Below are 16,224 nucleotides of genomic sequence, written 5' to 3'. Positions count from 1 at the left end.
GCCATTCCAAACAAGCTCAGAATAATCTTATTTTTTTTTAAATGTTTATTTTTACTTGTTTTGAGAGAGAAGGGCAGACGAAGAGGGAGAGAGAGAATCCCAAGGAGCCTCTGCGTTGTTAGCACGGAGCCTGATGTGGGGCTCAATCTCACAAACCGTGAGATCATGACCGGAGCAGAAATCAATTTGGATGCTTAACCAACTGAACCACCCAGGAACCCCAAGCTCAGAATAATCTTGATGTATGTTCCTATCACTGTACAACTGGCAGCTGAGTAATAATCAGTCATATAATGCTGAGGTATTGTAATTTTAGCTTTTAATATGTTTTATATGCCGGTATTTATAAAAATCTATAGTAACTATTGCTAACATTTACCGAGATCTTATTGTTTACCATGAATTTCACATGTTCTGTCAGTCCCTCTGATAATGCCGTGAGATAGGTCACAGTATAGAAATCTGAAGGTTAGGGGGTGTGCTCAGCACGGAGCCCACTTAGAAGATTTTCTCCCGCCTCCCCACCCACCGCTTGTGTGTTCTGTCTCTCTAAAAAAGAAAAGAAGAGAAGAGAAGAGAAGAGAAGAGAAGAGAAAAAAAAGAAAAGAAAAGAAAAGAAAAGAAAAGAAGAGAAAAGAAAAGAAAAAAGAAGAAAGAAATCTGAGGGTTAGATTTAGTAATTTCCTCAAGATCACACAGTTAGCAATTCAGGAAGAACTCTACTCTAGTGTCTTAGCCTAACTGCAACATTCATAGTGATTCAATTTTGAAAACAAATCTACTTCTCTTTTATGATTCTGGATCACTTTAAAGAGTATTCTGAGTTTGCAAGGTAAGTTGTTAAAATCTGTTATCATTTGTAAGTACTTTATCCATGTGAATTAGAATTTTGTTGATACTATGGTACCTAAACAGTGACACAGAAATTAGTCAGATACTGAGGGACTAAATGACTAAAGTGACAATCTAGAATATCTTGATTCAAATTTTGGGTTAAAGCCCCTATTGTTCCTCTTGACTAAGTTCATACTGGGGAGAATTTTACATTCCAATTCATAAATTACATTAATAATTACAAAAATACCCCTTTCATAGGCATTGGAATTTCATACAGTTTAAAATAAAACAAAAATTCCACATATCCTTAAATTAAGTAAACTGCTTGAACCAAAGTGCAAAGTACAGTTAAAAAAAATCTCAATCAAGCTTTTGATAGATTTCCACTGCAACCAACTTAATGTTCCTCGTCCACACTTGTGAACTTGTCCTTTGGCCCCCAACGTTAACTTAGAGGTTAAGTTACTAAATCTGTCAAACCCAGGAGGATTGATTGACTGCAAGGTTTTGAAAGATTATAAAGAATGCTACACCGTCAAGACAAAATCAACTACTAAGTATAGCTTAGAAGTTAACGATAATGAAATGGTTCAAAACTGAGCTCTGAGCAGCACACTGAAATGTTATAAAAACTCATAATTTTCTACAGTGATCTACATATAGACTTACCTTAATTTTAGTTATGATTTTACAAGGCAAAAAAACTTATTTACAGCACCCAATTAACTAGAATCCTGTGAACCAACATTCTCAATGTACTTAATGTAAGATATTTTAGGGTACATTACAGACACAATTCAATTTGCCATGACTAACAATAATGATAACACGACTATTTCTTAAGAGCCTAATATGTGCCAGAAACCATGGTGGATACTTTTCATACATAATTTATAATTTTTAAAACAATCTGCAAGATAGGTATACTGGTTCCATTTTACAGATGAATACCCTGAGAAATTGTACAATTTATTCTAGGTCCTGAACCTAGTGAGTGAACAATGTAGGATTTAAATTGAAGTCTACCTGGATTCTAAAAATTATGCTTAACTGAAGCTTTACCATACAATACAATGAGTACCTATATTTATAATGAGAACCACAGAACATTATAAACTTCCCAAAGGAAGTTTAATTTGTGCTCACTTTACGGCAGAAGAACATAAAATTTTATTGTGCAAAAAAGGTTTTCAGATTTCTTGCCAGTAAATGAGAGAATTAAGAGTAGATTCTAGGGGCGCCTGGGTGGCTCAGTCTGTTAAGCATCTGACTTCGGCTCAGGTCATGATCTCATGGTTCGTGAGTTTGAGCCCCACGTCGGGCTCTGTGCTGACAGTTCAGAGCCTGAAGCCTGCTTTGGATTCTGTGTCTCCCTCTCTCTATCCCTCCCTGCTCCCACTCTGTCTCTCTCTCAAAAATAAATAAACATTAAAAAAAAAAAGTAGATTTTACGATAACAAAATTGAAGAAAGTGGGAAGGACACATTGGTGAGTGCTACCAACACTAAAGACTGACTATAACAAAATTACATGAAATAAAAGCCTCGAGGTAAAGCACTCTTAGAGGTAACATCTTCCTCTATGGAAATTCCTTAAAGGAAGAGGTAACACGTTATTCAATTTTGTTTTAGCTACATACTAGGAAACTTTCCGCACATCTTGTATATTCAGTAAAATTTGAAGAATTGAACACAGCTATAAATAAACTACAAAGGTCTCTATTCTGACAAAATGATATAAAAAAGTGAATGTATTAAAGTTTATGTGCTTTACATTCCGGGGGGGGGGGGGGGGGGGCGCGCGCTCTTGTATATTTTAAAGCTTGGGGCCAGTTTCCATGCCCAGAGAATTTAGGATTATCAAGTCAGAAGGCTAGAGGAGATGTGCTGTAAGAAGACAGAAAATCAATAGCACCAAGTGGCAGCTGAGAGGAAAAGAGGGGCAGATAAACTCTATGTGAAGAAGCCCCCTGGCCCCATTCTTGGGGTAGTTCTTGCCCTTAACCCCAACTGTAGACATTACAGTAGAAGTATAATAAGTCAAGTTCATAGGTGCAACTCTGAGTCATCATGAAAAGGTCCAATTAAACTCAATGTAATCTATTTTAAGACAGAAAAGCATGCAGTATAACTTTTAAATGATTTTCATCAAAAAGATTAATTTTGAAAAAGTCTTTTGCACAAAGGGGCACATTTTAGCTGTAAACTCAGCACTGAGAACAGCTTTTCAAGGTACTTGAGAGCTAACGGTGTACATTAGTTGCTTTACAACTGATATGGTAAAGGAAGAATGGCTAGAGTATAATGTTTCTGTAACATAAAATTTATAGCAGACTCAGAAGACCTTTCGGTCAATAAATGAAGTACAATATAATAAGCAAAGGAGGAGAGAACATAATGAAAAATCCCTGAAAGCAGAAAAGCAAAACCCCTCAATTCCTAAGTAATTATCTCCTAATGTAAAAACCTTGGTTTAATAAATCATTTTGACTTTCTAAGTTTAGAAACTGTGGTTTGAGACAAATTCATGTTATTCAAATTAACACAAATATGTCCAGAGCACTGGATAGGAAGAAAAATTACTAGCAAATTATAGAGAAAAATCAGTTTTAATGTTGTATGAAATACTAAACAGTAATTAGTTTTAAACTTCTAGAGGTGCCTCTCAGTTCTTGTGAAAATCTATTACCTCTCACAAGTTTTTCATTACACATGATTTCTACTAACGCAAACTAAGTGCTTTTTCAATTTCTGCAGTGTAACTATTATTTAGAATTAATTAACATGTAATCTCTAAGGATGAGACATAAGTGCACAGTTACCTTGGCAGTATTCGGTCAGGGAGTTTGTGTGCTGGAATAGCAACAGGTAACTTTTGCATCTGTCTTGCATAATCAAAAAGCCCTGGTAAATTATGGGAATAAAGCTGAGAAGCTTTACCTGTAAAAAAAAATATAATAAATAAATAAACACGATATAAAAGCTAATAACATAAATAGGAACAAGTGTTAGGTATCAAAAAACTAGGGGCTCCTGGTGGCTCAGTTGGTTAAGGGTCTGACTCTTGGTTTCGGCTCAGGTCACGATCTCAGCATTTGTGAGTCTGAACCCCACGTCGGGCTCTGCACTAAAAGCACAGAGCTTGCTTCAGATTCTCTCTCTCTCTCTTCCCCTCCCCAGCTCGCTTGCTCTCTCTCTCAAAATAAATAAACTTAAAAAAATAAAAATAAAAACTAAAAGACTTACCAGATATTGACAGTAAGCAATTGTTCATCACATATAACCATGTACACCTTCGGGGGAATAGCTGATAAAAAAAAAAAGTGCAAAGTTTATAAAAGATAGTAAGTAAAATGCTTCTATTATATGTCCGTGTTGAACTGGTCATTCAATTTGCCAATTCTAGGTCTTTCTTGTTTCCCTAGATCTAGTGTTTCTCTATGGGAGGAATACAAGTGGGAGAGGCAGTGTGGTCAAGTAGTTAAGCACATGAACTCTGGAGCCATCTGGCCTGGGTTCATATCCCAGTTCATCCACTTAAGCACTGTAAGATCTCTGAAAAGTTACTAATCCTTTCTGTGCCTCGGATTTCTCATCTGACATGCAACTCATAATGGTATCTATCTCTGAGAGTTGTGAAGATTAGTTACTCTATGTAAAGCATTTAAAAACAGTATCTGGTGCATAGTAAGCTTTATACAGGCATTAGCTACTGATGTCATCATGATCATTTCTGTAGGTTGTTTAGCATTGCTGGCCTCTGGGTACTAAACATCCAAAGCTTCCCCCAGTCACTGTGACAATAAAGAAACATCCCCACGCAATTCCAAACACACTTTTTCCTTTCTGCCCCAACTCAACATTTCCTTGCCCTTTGACCAAAATCTCTAGCGTCATCTGCCACCATGCTGCAAACCGTTCTACACGGATCAGTTCACGAACAAAGCTCTGGGGTTTGGCAGCTGCCTCCCCCCCCCCCCCCCACTTCCTGTTACCATTCTGCACTCATTCTACACTCGAGTCAGACTGTCTGCTCAGGGTTCCCCACCCTGGCCACTCCGCTGCACCACTTCACACCTTCACACTTACATTTACCCTCTCTCTGTCCGGGAACGTTCCGCTCATCCGCTCATTGCCATTTACGGTCTCTTCTCACTTCCCCACAGGAGGTGCTAGTGGCGTGTGCTCACTCCTAGCGTGACACCTAACCTGAGTGCTACAGCTACTGCCACGCCTCTATTACACCCGTGAGGTCCTTGAAGGGTAAGGACTAGTCCTGCCAATACGTCCTCAGTACCAGATAAACACAACATACTTGATGAAGCTTTTATGGATAAAAAAATAAAGAGGCAGAAAATCACAGAACTGAAACTTATTTCTCACCTAGTGTGTGCGTACGACTTTAAAAAAGGAAAATACAAAATAATGTACCTGTTCCATCGATGTTTCATGAAGTTCATTAAGATTCAAAGTATAAATTCCTTCTTCAGCACCAAATATCAAGTACTGATCTGAAATGACAAAAGTAATTCACCGGTTTTGATAAAAAAAAATATTTTCAAAATGGATTTATATAGTTTAAAATTATGTACATATGTACTATAACCTGAAAAAGGAATTACTGTGATTGACAAGCTATAGATACATACATATATATATATATATATATATTTTAATGTTTATTTTTTAGAGAGAGAGAGAGAGAGAGAGCAAGTGAGGGGGGCAGAGAGAGAGGGAGACACAGAATCCGAAGCAGGCTCCAGGCTCTGAGCTATCAGCACAGAGCCTGATGCGGGGCTCAAACTCATGAACCGCGAGACCATGACCTGAGACGAAGTCAGAGACTTACCCAACTGAGCCACCCAGGCACCTCTAAGCATTAAATATATTCTAATACAAATTAAGTGGCTAAAAACTCTGCCTTAATGAACTGAGTTATATATAAATACCAGCCTCAAAGCACTGAGGAAAACTTTTATGTAAAAGAGGTTTTGAAGACGGGAATGCTAGGGTTCCTCACTCATCAGAGGGTGCTGAGGACTGGCAGAGAATCCATAGCTCATTTTCTACAATTCTTTTAAGAGAAGCCTGGGTGGCTCAGTTGGTTAATCAACCAGCTTCAGCTCAGGTCATGGTCTCGCGGTTCTTGAGTTCAAGCCCCACGTCAGGCTCCGTGTGGTCAACTCACGGCCAACTCAAAAACTAAAACTTAGATACCTGGCTAAGGTACTCAGTATCTTCTAGAAGATGTTAGTTTAGCTATGGTCCTGTCTGATCTGCTTTTGACAATATAAAACAACAGGTCAGGAAGTTCTCCAGACTAAACTGAAGCATGCTAAGAACTTAGAAGGCCAAGAGCATTGTTATACTGCCCAATATTTAGGATTAGTAATGGCAGATTGAAGACATAAGCTTTGTGGTCCAAGAACACAACCTAACCAGGTTTGAACTGCAGCCCTCCTACCGACCGGTGATGAACCTTTCTGCATGTCACTTTCCCTACCTGTGAAATAAAAGTTCCCACCTTGGATTTCTAAAAGATTTAGTAAGAAGATGTGTGTGTGTGTGTGTGTGCGCGCGCGCGCGCTTATGCATACCTTATACACAGATATATAGTGGGAGAATGCAGATAGTCTTTAGTCAGTGACTAATGGCAACAATTCTTATTATGATCTCCTTTAAGGTGGAGAGATCCTCTAACGTGGTCACCACACCCTGGACCCTGGGTAGCTAAACTCCTTAACAACAGTTGTGTCTAAAACACAAAGACAGTGAGTGTGCAGCAGTGGAAAAAACTTTTGTGGAGAATATTAGGGTGGCATAGAGTACATGGTTTTGCTATATTAACATGGGGACAACACAGTGAAATTTTAGTGTCATGGGTCACCTCAAGCACTGCTAATAAGCTAGAGAAACATAGCCTAAAATTTTTTTTGAATTATAACAAAATATTTTTCAGAAAGACATTCAGAGCAGGAAGAAAACTGAATACTTCCATGAGCTCACTTTAAAAAACAACTAGAAAGGGGCTGCCTGGGTGGCTCAGTTGGTAAAATGTCCGACTTCGGCTCAAGTCATGGTCTCACAGTCCATGAGTTTGAGCCCCATGTCGGGCTCTGTGCTGACAGCTTAGAGCCGGGAGTCTGCTTCAGATTCTGTGTCCTCCTCTCTATGCCCCTTCCCCACTCATGCTGTCTCTCTCTCAAAAATAAACATTAAAAAACAACAACAACAACAAATAACATATAGTACTACCTCTTGTATCTGGGTTTATCCATGATGTTGCACAGTGAATTTTCAAGGGACATCCATTAAAAACCTTTGAAAAACATGCACCCATCTGGAAAAACAAAGAATAACCAAGTAATACGATATTCCCTGCTAAGAAGGAAATTATAACTGCTACAAAGGTGAAAATTTTCTTATTTATTGAATCATTGAAATGTTATTAGTGAAAAATGTTAAATAATCTTAATAATACAATGTTATTAATCATTGAATTTAATACTTCAACATGAAAGAGGTATGGCTGGTTTCAAATTCATATATGTACTTTAAAACATAAAGACCCATTTTTTAAGAAAAACTGAGCAATGTGATTATTTTCTCTGGATGGATTCAATAAAAATCTTTATTTTTTTATGTTAATATTTATTAAACCCATTTACAAGTCTTTCATATAATAAATACCTTATAAGGAAACACAGTATCATTCATTTGAACTTTTTTTTTAATCTTGAAAGAATAAAATGTTAATTTTCAAATTATTGTTCATGTTAGAATAAATAAATACAAGAAAGCTTACTCATTTAATCACTTTTATTAGCAACAACTTGGGGGGAAAGAACACAAATATTTGATGAAAAGAAGAGCACTGTGCATCATATAGTTGGAGTGTTTTCTTCACAAATATGGAGACAATACCCAGAGACAGAACACACACCCCTGTAGCTGATGATAATGGATTAGAAATATCAACATAAAAAAGAATCAAAATAATAAATCCTAAGATTTCCTTCTGCTCACAGAAACCTACCAAACAATATCTTTAAGATTTTAGCACCAAATAACAACAACCTCGCAGAAGACCTATAAACATGTTTTTTGGTGTAGGGCAGAAAGTGTATCATTTAACTCATTCTGGTGATTATGCTTTAAGACAGCTGCTAAAATTCACATGTGGAGGTGTGGCCTAACCCCTAAAAATCCAAATGACACAATGCGGTGCCGAACAATCAAACCAACTCCGAGTGTAAGCCAGTCTGTACAGTCAGTCCCACCTGCCTTTCCAGTTAGAGGCTCCTCCCCATCAGCTGTACATCTGACCGGAGAGTTTTCTACTGTATCCAAACAGGACAACCCGAATGTCTCTGCCAGACCTGGGAGCCCTTCACTCTCAAAACTTTTATAAGATAAGGCATAAATATTTAGATCTTCATATTAATTTAAAAAGTCGAGAAAAAAGGCTAAAAATTAAGAAATAAGAAACTAAAAGGCTAAAAAGTAGAGTTGGCAGGTTACAAACTAGAAACTCTGTGGACACCTAAATTAGTGTCACACTATGTTTCAGATTAAAGAGTTGCAGCAGCAAAAATATAGTTCTCCCTATACTGACACAATTACACTGAACTAATATAATTTTAATCCTAAAACAGCATGGTCTAATGAAAAAAATCAAACAACAAAACCACAACAGACTGTAACACAGGGCTGTATCTGATGTCTATTCCAGCTCTGGTTGGAGCTGGGGGGTAGTTCTGTGATCTTGTGAATATTTTGGGGTCTCAGTTTTACTCGTGGGCAAACTAGTTTGGGTCAGATGGTCTTTTAATGCTCCTTCTAGTTCTAAACTGTTTTTGATCATTGAAAATGCTAGAAAAAAATGTGTCCTATTTAGATTCTGTACTTCCTATTATATCCATGTGCCTTTTCTACATTTCTTCAAAAATGTCTGCATAGAAGATAGTAACAAATTCTGGAATAAAGGAGCTTTAAAATGTAACAATCTATATTTAAATTAGCAATCTTATAGATTTTTTCAATACTAAATGGAGATTCTTTCAAAAAGCTAAAAAATCTAACCAAAGGTACACAGTCAAGCAATTATTGGTCATTGTATTTAGCCTGAAAACAACTTATTTGATATTTATACTTACATGCACTTTAGGTGTTGGGGGTAGACCGTTACTAATAGGCTTCTAGAAAAAAGAATACATGCATGAATATACTTCTTTTGTTGTTGTTTGGCATATTAATACTGTATTTCAAACATAATTATTGAAATAAAATACACATGTACGCTCTCTTTGTAAAAGGGCACAATACAGCTAAGGCTAAAGTCCCCTATAATCCTTCCACAGTCCATTTACCCCTGGTACCTGCCCCCTCTCCAAAAAAGCTGATTTAGGGTGCCCCTTCCAAACCTCTTCCTAGGCAACTATATGTACTCATGTATTTGTGTATCTTTCCATACCACCTTGTATATGCTTTTATATGTGTCCCCATAGAAAACACTGTTTTGGTGTGTGCTTTAGAACATAGTTAATGCACTCTTTTATCAACCTGTCTTTTGCCTTAACGGGTCTTAGATCTTCGTATCAGTACACATAGATTTGGTTCATCTAACTGCAGCACAGTACGAATATAACAAACTTTATTTAGCTATTTCCTAGTTATTATTGGGTATTTAAGTTATTTTCCGTTTTCTACTATAACAACAATGCAGAAATGATCACTCTTGCATTTACCTTACTATGCAATGTATGAATTATTTTTTGGGGGGATGCTGTGATAAGAGAAACTACTGGAATATAAAGTCTGTACCTCTTACACTGCAGTGGATACTGACCACCAAACTGTCTTTCTGAGTGCCCATTTCACATTATACCCACCAGCAGTGTGGATGAGCCCTGGTTCCTTTGGTCTCACAGACACTTAATGTTATCAAACTCATCAGTAAAAAATGTTTTCTCCTTAATAAGCATGCCTCTGATTGCTAGGAACATTGAGAATATTTTAAAAAGAGTTTATTGGCTATCTGTACTTTCTCTTCTATGAATTGTCTTTTCTCATTTTTTTTTTTACTGAGTTATCTTTTTTCTTATCTATTTGTTGGTGTTCTTTATAGATTCCAGATTTGAATACTTTATCTATTAAATATGTTACAAATGTTTTATCCTAGTCTGTAGATTATCTTAACCTTGTTTATAATGTGAGTTGAAGTTTTACATTTTGAGGGATTCAAATACATCAATCACTGGTCAGAGTATATTGATAATTATAAGGAGAGTAAAAATATGCTCAAGAGGGGCACCTGGGTGGCTAAGTCAGTTGAGCGCTCAACTCTTGATTTTGGCTCAGGTCATGACCCCAGGGTCGTGGGATCGAGCCCCACATTGGGCTCCACACTGAGTGTGGAGTGTGCCTGAGATTCTGTCTCTCTCTCCCATTGTCCCTCTCCCTAACTTGCGTGTGCTCTCTCTAAATTTAAAAAAAAAAAAAAAGCTCAAGAATACCAGATATTTTTCCAAGGGGCCACATGCCTGGATATATGATTTGCCTCCCACCCTTTCAGAGGGATTATACTTTAAATATAAGTTTTATGAAAGTCTACATTTCTTTGGGGGTTAATGTTAATAACATTTTAAGGAATGACTTCCTAATTTTTGTCACTCTACGTCAAAATTATTTAACTGTGACAAAAATCAAAATCTATTAATTGATTTCATATACCTGATACAAATAAAATATGCTGTGTAACACTACTTCTGTAACTATTAGACACTTCTGAAATTAAAACTATTTGAAATTTTACTTTGTAGATATGTGTATGAGGATGTATAGCCTATTGCTGCCACCAATTTGTGATAATTTTTTTTTTTCATTTTGCAACTAACTTACGTGCTTGGTTTTATATTTATGTCCTTAAGTTACCTTAGATCATCTATATGAGCAAAACATTTTTGAAAAGTGTATTTATTTATTTTGGGAGAGAGAGGGAGAGAGAGCGCGCATGAAAGCGTGTGCATGAGTAGGGAAGGGGCAGAGGGGGTGGGGAAAGAATCCCAAGCAGGCTTCGCCTGTCAGCTCAATCCCACAAACTGAGATCATGACCTGAGCCAAAGAGTCAGACACTTAACTGAGCCACCCAGATGCCCCGCAAAACATTTTAAGTTAGCAAGCTCTGAATGTTGAAACTGTCAGATTTACATTGAGTACTGACAGAATTGGCTATAAACAATTTCAAGCTGCAGAAACTGTAATCACGTTTCAACATATGGATACTGTTTATCCTATTATACAGTTGCCGACATATTTCATAATCACTGAGACTGTTAGTTTTACTACTACAGTACAGTAGTTCCTTATCCTAATGAAATAAGGTAAGAGAAAGAATTACAAATGCACACATAAAAAAATGTATACATCTCTCAAAAGTTCTCATGCTGCATCGTAGAGTCATGAAGCTGTATTTCTGTACTACCTTAACAGTGCTGCTAAAATTTAAACCAGTGAACACAAAAAGGCCCTGTTCAGTTGAAGAGACATCATAAAAACCCATTCCTAAAGGGCATTTGATGCTTTTGTTAACAACATCCTACCTAAATTTCACAACTTACGATGGATAATCCTAGATTTTTAAATGCTTTAACTAAACATAAAAAGGGTATGTCATATTATGTCATGAAATCTTAAAAAAACAGATTATAGTACAAAAGCCTCTAACAATGTGCTTCCTGCATAAAACCACAGCTATATGCACATAAGTACTTTAACTGTACTATATAAAAGCAAATATTAGTAAACACAAAAACTTTGATTTTTTTTTTTTTTTTATTATTTGAGAGAGAGTGTGTGCATTCATGTGTGGGTGGGGGGAGAGAGGGAGAAAGGAAGAAAGGTAGGAAGGAAGGTAGGGAGGGAGGAAAGGAGGGAAGGAGGGAGGGAGGGAGGGAGGGAGAGAGAAGGAAAATCTCAAGCAAGCTCCACACTCAGTGGGGAGTCCATGTTGGGCTTGATCCCATGACCCTGGCTGGGATCATGACCTCAGCAGAAATCAAGCTCCACCAACCTAGACACTCAAGTGCCCCAACATACACAAAAACTTAAAAAATACTCTCATCTTATGATCTCATGGTCATCTGCTGAATTGGGTATTTTAAGGATTTTTAAGTTCTATGATGAAATACAAATGTCTTCTGACGATCATGAGCAAATTTTTTACAAATGTTAAAAAATTTTAATATCCTGATAAATACTATTTATGTTTTAATAGCTATGTCACAGTATTTTATCCAACATTTGTAACAAGAATAGCTGCTGAGGCTAATTTCATCTTTCCTAAAATGATATTTTATATCTACTGGAAAATAATTTTCATTTTTCCTCCTTGTTATTTTCTTTGAGTAACAGTAGTAATACCACGAATTATGTAATCTATAGTTAAAAACTCGTCCTAAGTAAAAGTCCTAGCTTTCCTTATCTGTCCATGTCCTTCTTTCCATAACTTTTTGAGACTGTTAGGAACTTTTAAGAATCTCATCAATGAGAATAATAATAGTTACCTGTATGCTAAAGGTCACATTTAAAATACACTATTATTTAAAAAAAAAAAAAAAAAAAGGCCTACATAATTTGAATAGCAGAAAGTCATCATTCAAGTTTGCCACAGCAGTTACTTTTTTTTTAAGATTTAAGCAATCTATTATAATTAATACATTAAAAAAACAACATACTAATTGCAAAATATACAATCCCTATAGTTTAATTATAACAACAAAACTAACTTAACAATGAAAAAGAAAATACAATTATATTATTAAGTATTATTATATATTATATAGTAAGTATATTATAAATATAAATACCTACTGGTACATCTTTCTTTTCTTTCCTTGAAGGGTTTGTGCCTCTATGTTCATTCTGTTGTTGATATAATGAACCATCTCGTTCACCATTTAACTGGAAGGAGCTCATTCCATTTCCTTCAATAAGATGTTTAAATATATTTAAAAAGGATTAATTTTCATGAAAACTTTCACTTAGAAAATTATCAAGTAGGAAAGAAAAATACGATTTCTCAGATGGTTTCTGCCTTCATCCGATCAGAAACAGTACTAAAGAAAAAAAAGTCTGATACCTATGTTCTACTTCTATCTCTTTTTTTAAACATTTTTTTTTAACATTTTTAATTTATTTCTGAGAGACAAAGGACGAGTGCAGAAGGGGCAGAGAGAGAAGGAGACACAGATTCTGAAACAGACTCCAAGCTCTTGAGCTGTCAGCACAGAGCCTGATGCGGGACTTGAACCCATGAACCGTGAGATCATGACCTGAGATGAAGTTGGATGCTCAACCAACTGAGCCACCCAGGTGCCCCTCATAGAGACAAATTTAAAATCAGGTTAAATCTAAGCACATATATTTATGCGAAAAACAAAGAAATACTGAATATATAACTACTTTCAGGAACGGGCAATTAACAATATCCAGGAAATTTTAGTTGCTTTTTAATTGTTTCTTTTGCATAATATACAATACGGTACTAAAACAGCATCTTCTAGTATTAATTTGGAGACAAATAACTAGCAAAAGTGACAATCATTTTTCTAAAAATGATAATATGAAATAAAAGAAAGGAGTTAGATGAAAAACCCTCTTTTCTTTTTCTAAAACACAAGTAGCCTACAACCAAAACACATTGTCCTTGTTCGTTCAGTTTCTTCTATTGCCACACTAAGGTAACTGATGAACTGAGCCTTTACAATTCCCCAAGAAAGAAGGCTAGATATGAAATGAGAAACAAGGACATTTTAATACCAGAATGGGTCACAGTAATCCTGTCATATATGAACACTTCAAACTATGTGGCAAAAAAGCAGAAGCCATCTCTACAGTCACTGCCTTCCTTCCCCCCCGCCCCCAAAGGAATTTCAGATACTCTTAAAAGAAAAGACACCCTCCATTTTCTTCACACAGCACAAAAACCTGGTAACGTACTTATTTCACCCTCCCTTCACCCATTACCTAAAGCAACTGGCTTTTGTGGAGGTAATCTGGGAGGTGGTGGTCTGGGTGGAACTTGGGATGGTTTTGCTGGGCTCTCTGACATAGGACATCTCTTGATAGTTCCTTGATTATCATCCTCAGTAGAATGAGTTTCCTGTGGTATGAATATGGACTTAGGCTGAAATAATACAGAAAAGGAGATCAATGATTAAACATGAAATTACTTGTTTCATTCAAAAAAGAAAAATATTAAACATCTTTCCTGAAGTAAATACTATTCTGTGTTTACTAGCTGAGCTTTAAGGTTATTCAACTATCTGATTCATATTATCTTAATATATATCCTAAAAATGTACAGTAACATGTTTTCTCAGAAAAAAGGTCCTTTTCTATTAATTCCTTCGCAAGCCTTCCTATCTAGACTTGCTAAATAAAAATATTCTGCTCTTTCTGTTCTCCAATTTAAATGAGTCTCTATTTTAAACATTCAGACTAATCAAATTACAGTTCTTTATAAGACTAACTGTCTCTTTCAGATGACTCAATGTACAGTCGGTTGCACGTACGACCTCAGCTCAGGTCATGATCTCGCAGTCCGTGATTTCGAGCCCCACATCGGGCTCTGTGCTGACAGCTCCGAGCCTGGAGTCTGTTTCAGATTCTGTGTCTCCCTCTCTCTCTCTGCCCCTCCCCCTCTCATGCTTTGTCTCTGTCTCTCTCAAAAATAAACAAAACATTAAAAAATTTTTTTAGATGACTCAGGGTCTTTTATGTTAAAGCCTAACCTTTCAGACTGGGGCAGGAGAAGATACCAATTAAAATTCTATCATACTGGAAAAGATTAACACCGCAATATGGAATGGCTAAGAAACTTTCTGTGCAGACAATGGAAAAAGCCCCAGTCAGCTGAAGGTTTGGAGAATTTGTAAATTCTTAATGTGTCCCTTACTAGAAAGATTGTTCACACTTATGTTTTTGAAATTCTAATGTAAAACAAAACAAGCAAATACAGTATTATTTACCTGTGGGAAACATAATTTTTTTTAAGTATAAAATGAAACAAAATACAGTAATACATTAGACGCCAAGACTGGTCAGACTCCAATTCTCGTTTATAAACCCTGATTTCGGGACGCCTGGGTGGCTCAGTCGGTTAAGTGTCTTTGGCTCAGGTCATGGTCTTGTGGTTCATGAGTTCGAGCCCCACGTCGGACTCTGTGCTGACAGCTTGGAGCCTGGAGCCTGCTTCTGATTCTGTCTCCCTACCTCTATGCTCCTCCCCTGTTCTCACTCTGTCTCTCTCCCTCAAAAATAAACATTATAAACCCGGATTTCAAAGCGTTCATAATTTTTTTAAAGTATAAAATGAAACGATAGTTGAATAAACCTAAATGAAAATATAGTAAAACATTAGATGCCAAGACGGGCCAGACTCCAACTGTCATTTATAAACCCTGATTTCAAACCTTGTAACAGCTCATTTTATAAACAGTTCATTTTATAATTAAAACTTGCTGTGCATATAAACTCATAAAATAAATTTATATTAGTATTACCTATATTAACTCATTGTGCCTTTAAAAAAAAACCCATCAATGAGAATTTTAGCATTTTACAATGTTTCTGACAAAACAGTTGCCAAAAATTTTTGAAAATTATTCTGATTGTTTTTTTAATGTAAAAGTACCTTCTTTTTTTTTTTTTAATTTTTTTTAACGTTTATTTATTTTTGAGACAGAGGGAGACAGAGCATGAACGAGGGAGGGTCAGAGAGAGGGAGACACAGAATCCGAAACAGGCTCCAGGCTCTGAGCCGTCAGCACAGAGCCCGACGCGGGGCTCGAACTCACGGACCGCGAGATCATGACCTGAGCTGAAGTAGGCCGCTTAACCGACAGAGCCACCCAGGCGCCCCTAAAAGTACCTTCTGATAATTTAATATCTATGATAATAAATCACTACCCATTACCCATTCTTAGGAAATCATTTACTAGTAGATCATAGCTTCTGAAGGAAAAAAATCTTACAAAAAATGTGAGATTTCTTTTTTTTTTTTAATTTTTTTTTAACCTTTTTTTTTTTTTTTAATTTATTTTTGGGACAGAGAGAGACAGAGCATGAACGGGGGAGGGGCAGAGAGAGAGGGAGACACAGAATCGGAAACAGGCTCCAGGCTCCGAGCCATCAGCCCAGAGCCTGACGCGGGGCTCGAACTCACGGACCGCGAGATCGTGACCTGGCTGAAGTCGGACGCTTAACCGACTGCGCCACCGAGGCGCCCCAAAAAATGTGAGATTTCTAAGCCAGGTGAATGAATACTAACCCATTAATTTAATCATTTTCATGTATAAATTTCTAGAACTTTATTATTTAGAATAAA

The 16,224-nt window shown here is 36.6% G+C and overlaps 1 protein-coding gene across 4 annotated transcripts in view; it reads right to left on the bottom strand.

The window, feature by feature from the left end:
* Nucleotides 1-16,224, bottom strand: part of MAP4K3 (mitogen-activated protein kinase kinase kinase kinase 3) — a 204,703-nt gene that overhangs the window by 20,762 nt on the left and 167,717 nt on the right. For all 4 annotated transcript variants that reach the window (XR_006200872.1, XM_042933181.1, XM_042933182.1 and 1 more), the window contains 7 exons: nt 13,863-14,022; nt 12,708-12,820; nt 8,993-9,034; nt 7,092-7,176; nt 5,268-5,347; nt 4,083-4,143; nt 3,659-3,776 (listed from right to left, as the gene is read on the bottom strand). Coding sequence is in view for 3 of the 4 variants with exons in the window: in XM_042933181.1 (XP_042789115.1) it covers nt 3,659-3,776; nt 4,083-4,143; nt 5,268-5,347; nt 7,092-7,176; nt 8,993-9,034; nt 12,708-12,820; nt 13,863-14,022 (659 nt within the window). In the remaining variant the exon portion in view is untranslated. The remainder of the gene's footprint in view (nt 1-3,658; nt 3,777-4,082; nt 4,144-5,267; nt 5,348-7,091; nt 7,177-8,992; nt 9,035-12,707; nt 12,821-13,862; nt 14,023-16,224) is intronic.

This window comes from Panthera leo, chromosome A3 (genome assembly GCF_018350215.1).
Source record: "Panthera leo isolate Ple1 chromosome A3, P.leo_Ple1_pat1.1, whole genome shotgun sequence".
Taxonomy (NCBI): Eukaryota; Metazoa; Chordata; class Mammalia; order Carnivora; family Felidae; genus Panthera; species Panthera leo.
This window is presented reverse-complemented; position numbering and strand designations above follow the sequence as displayed.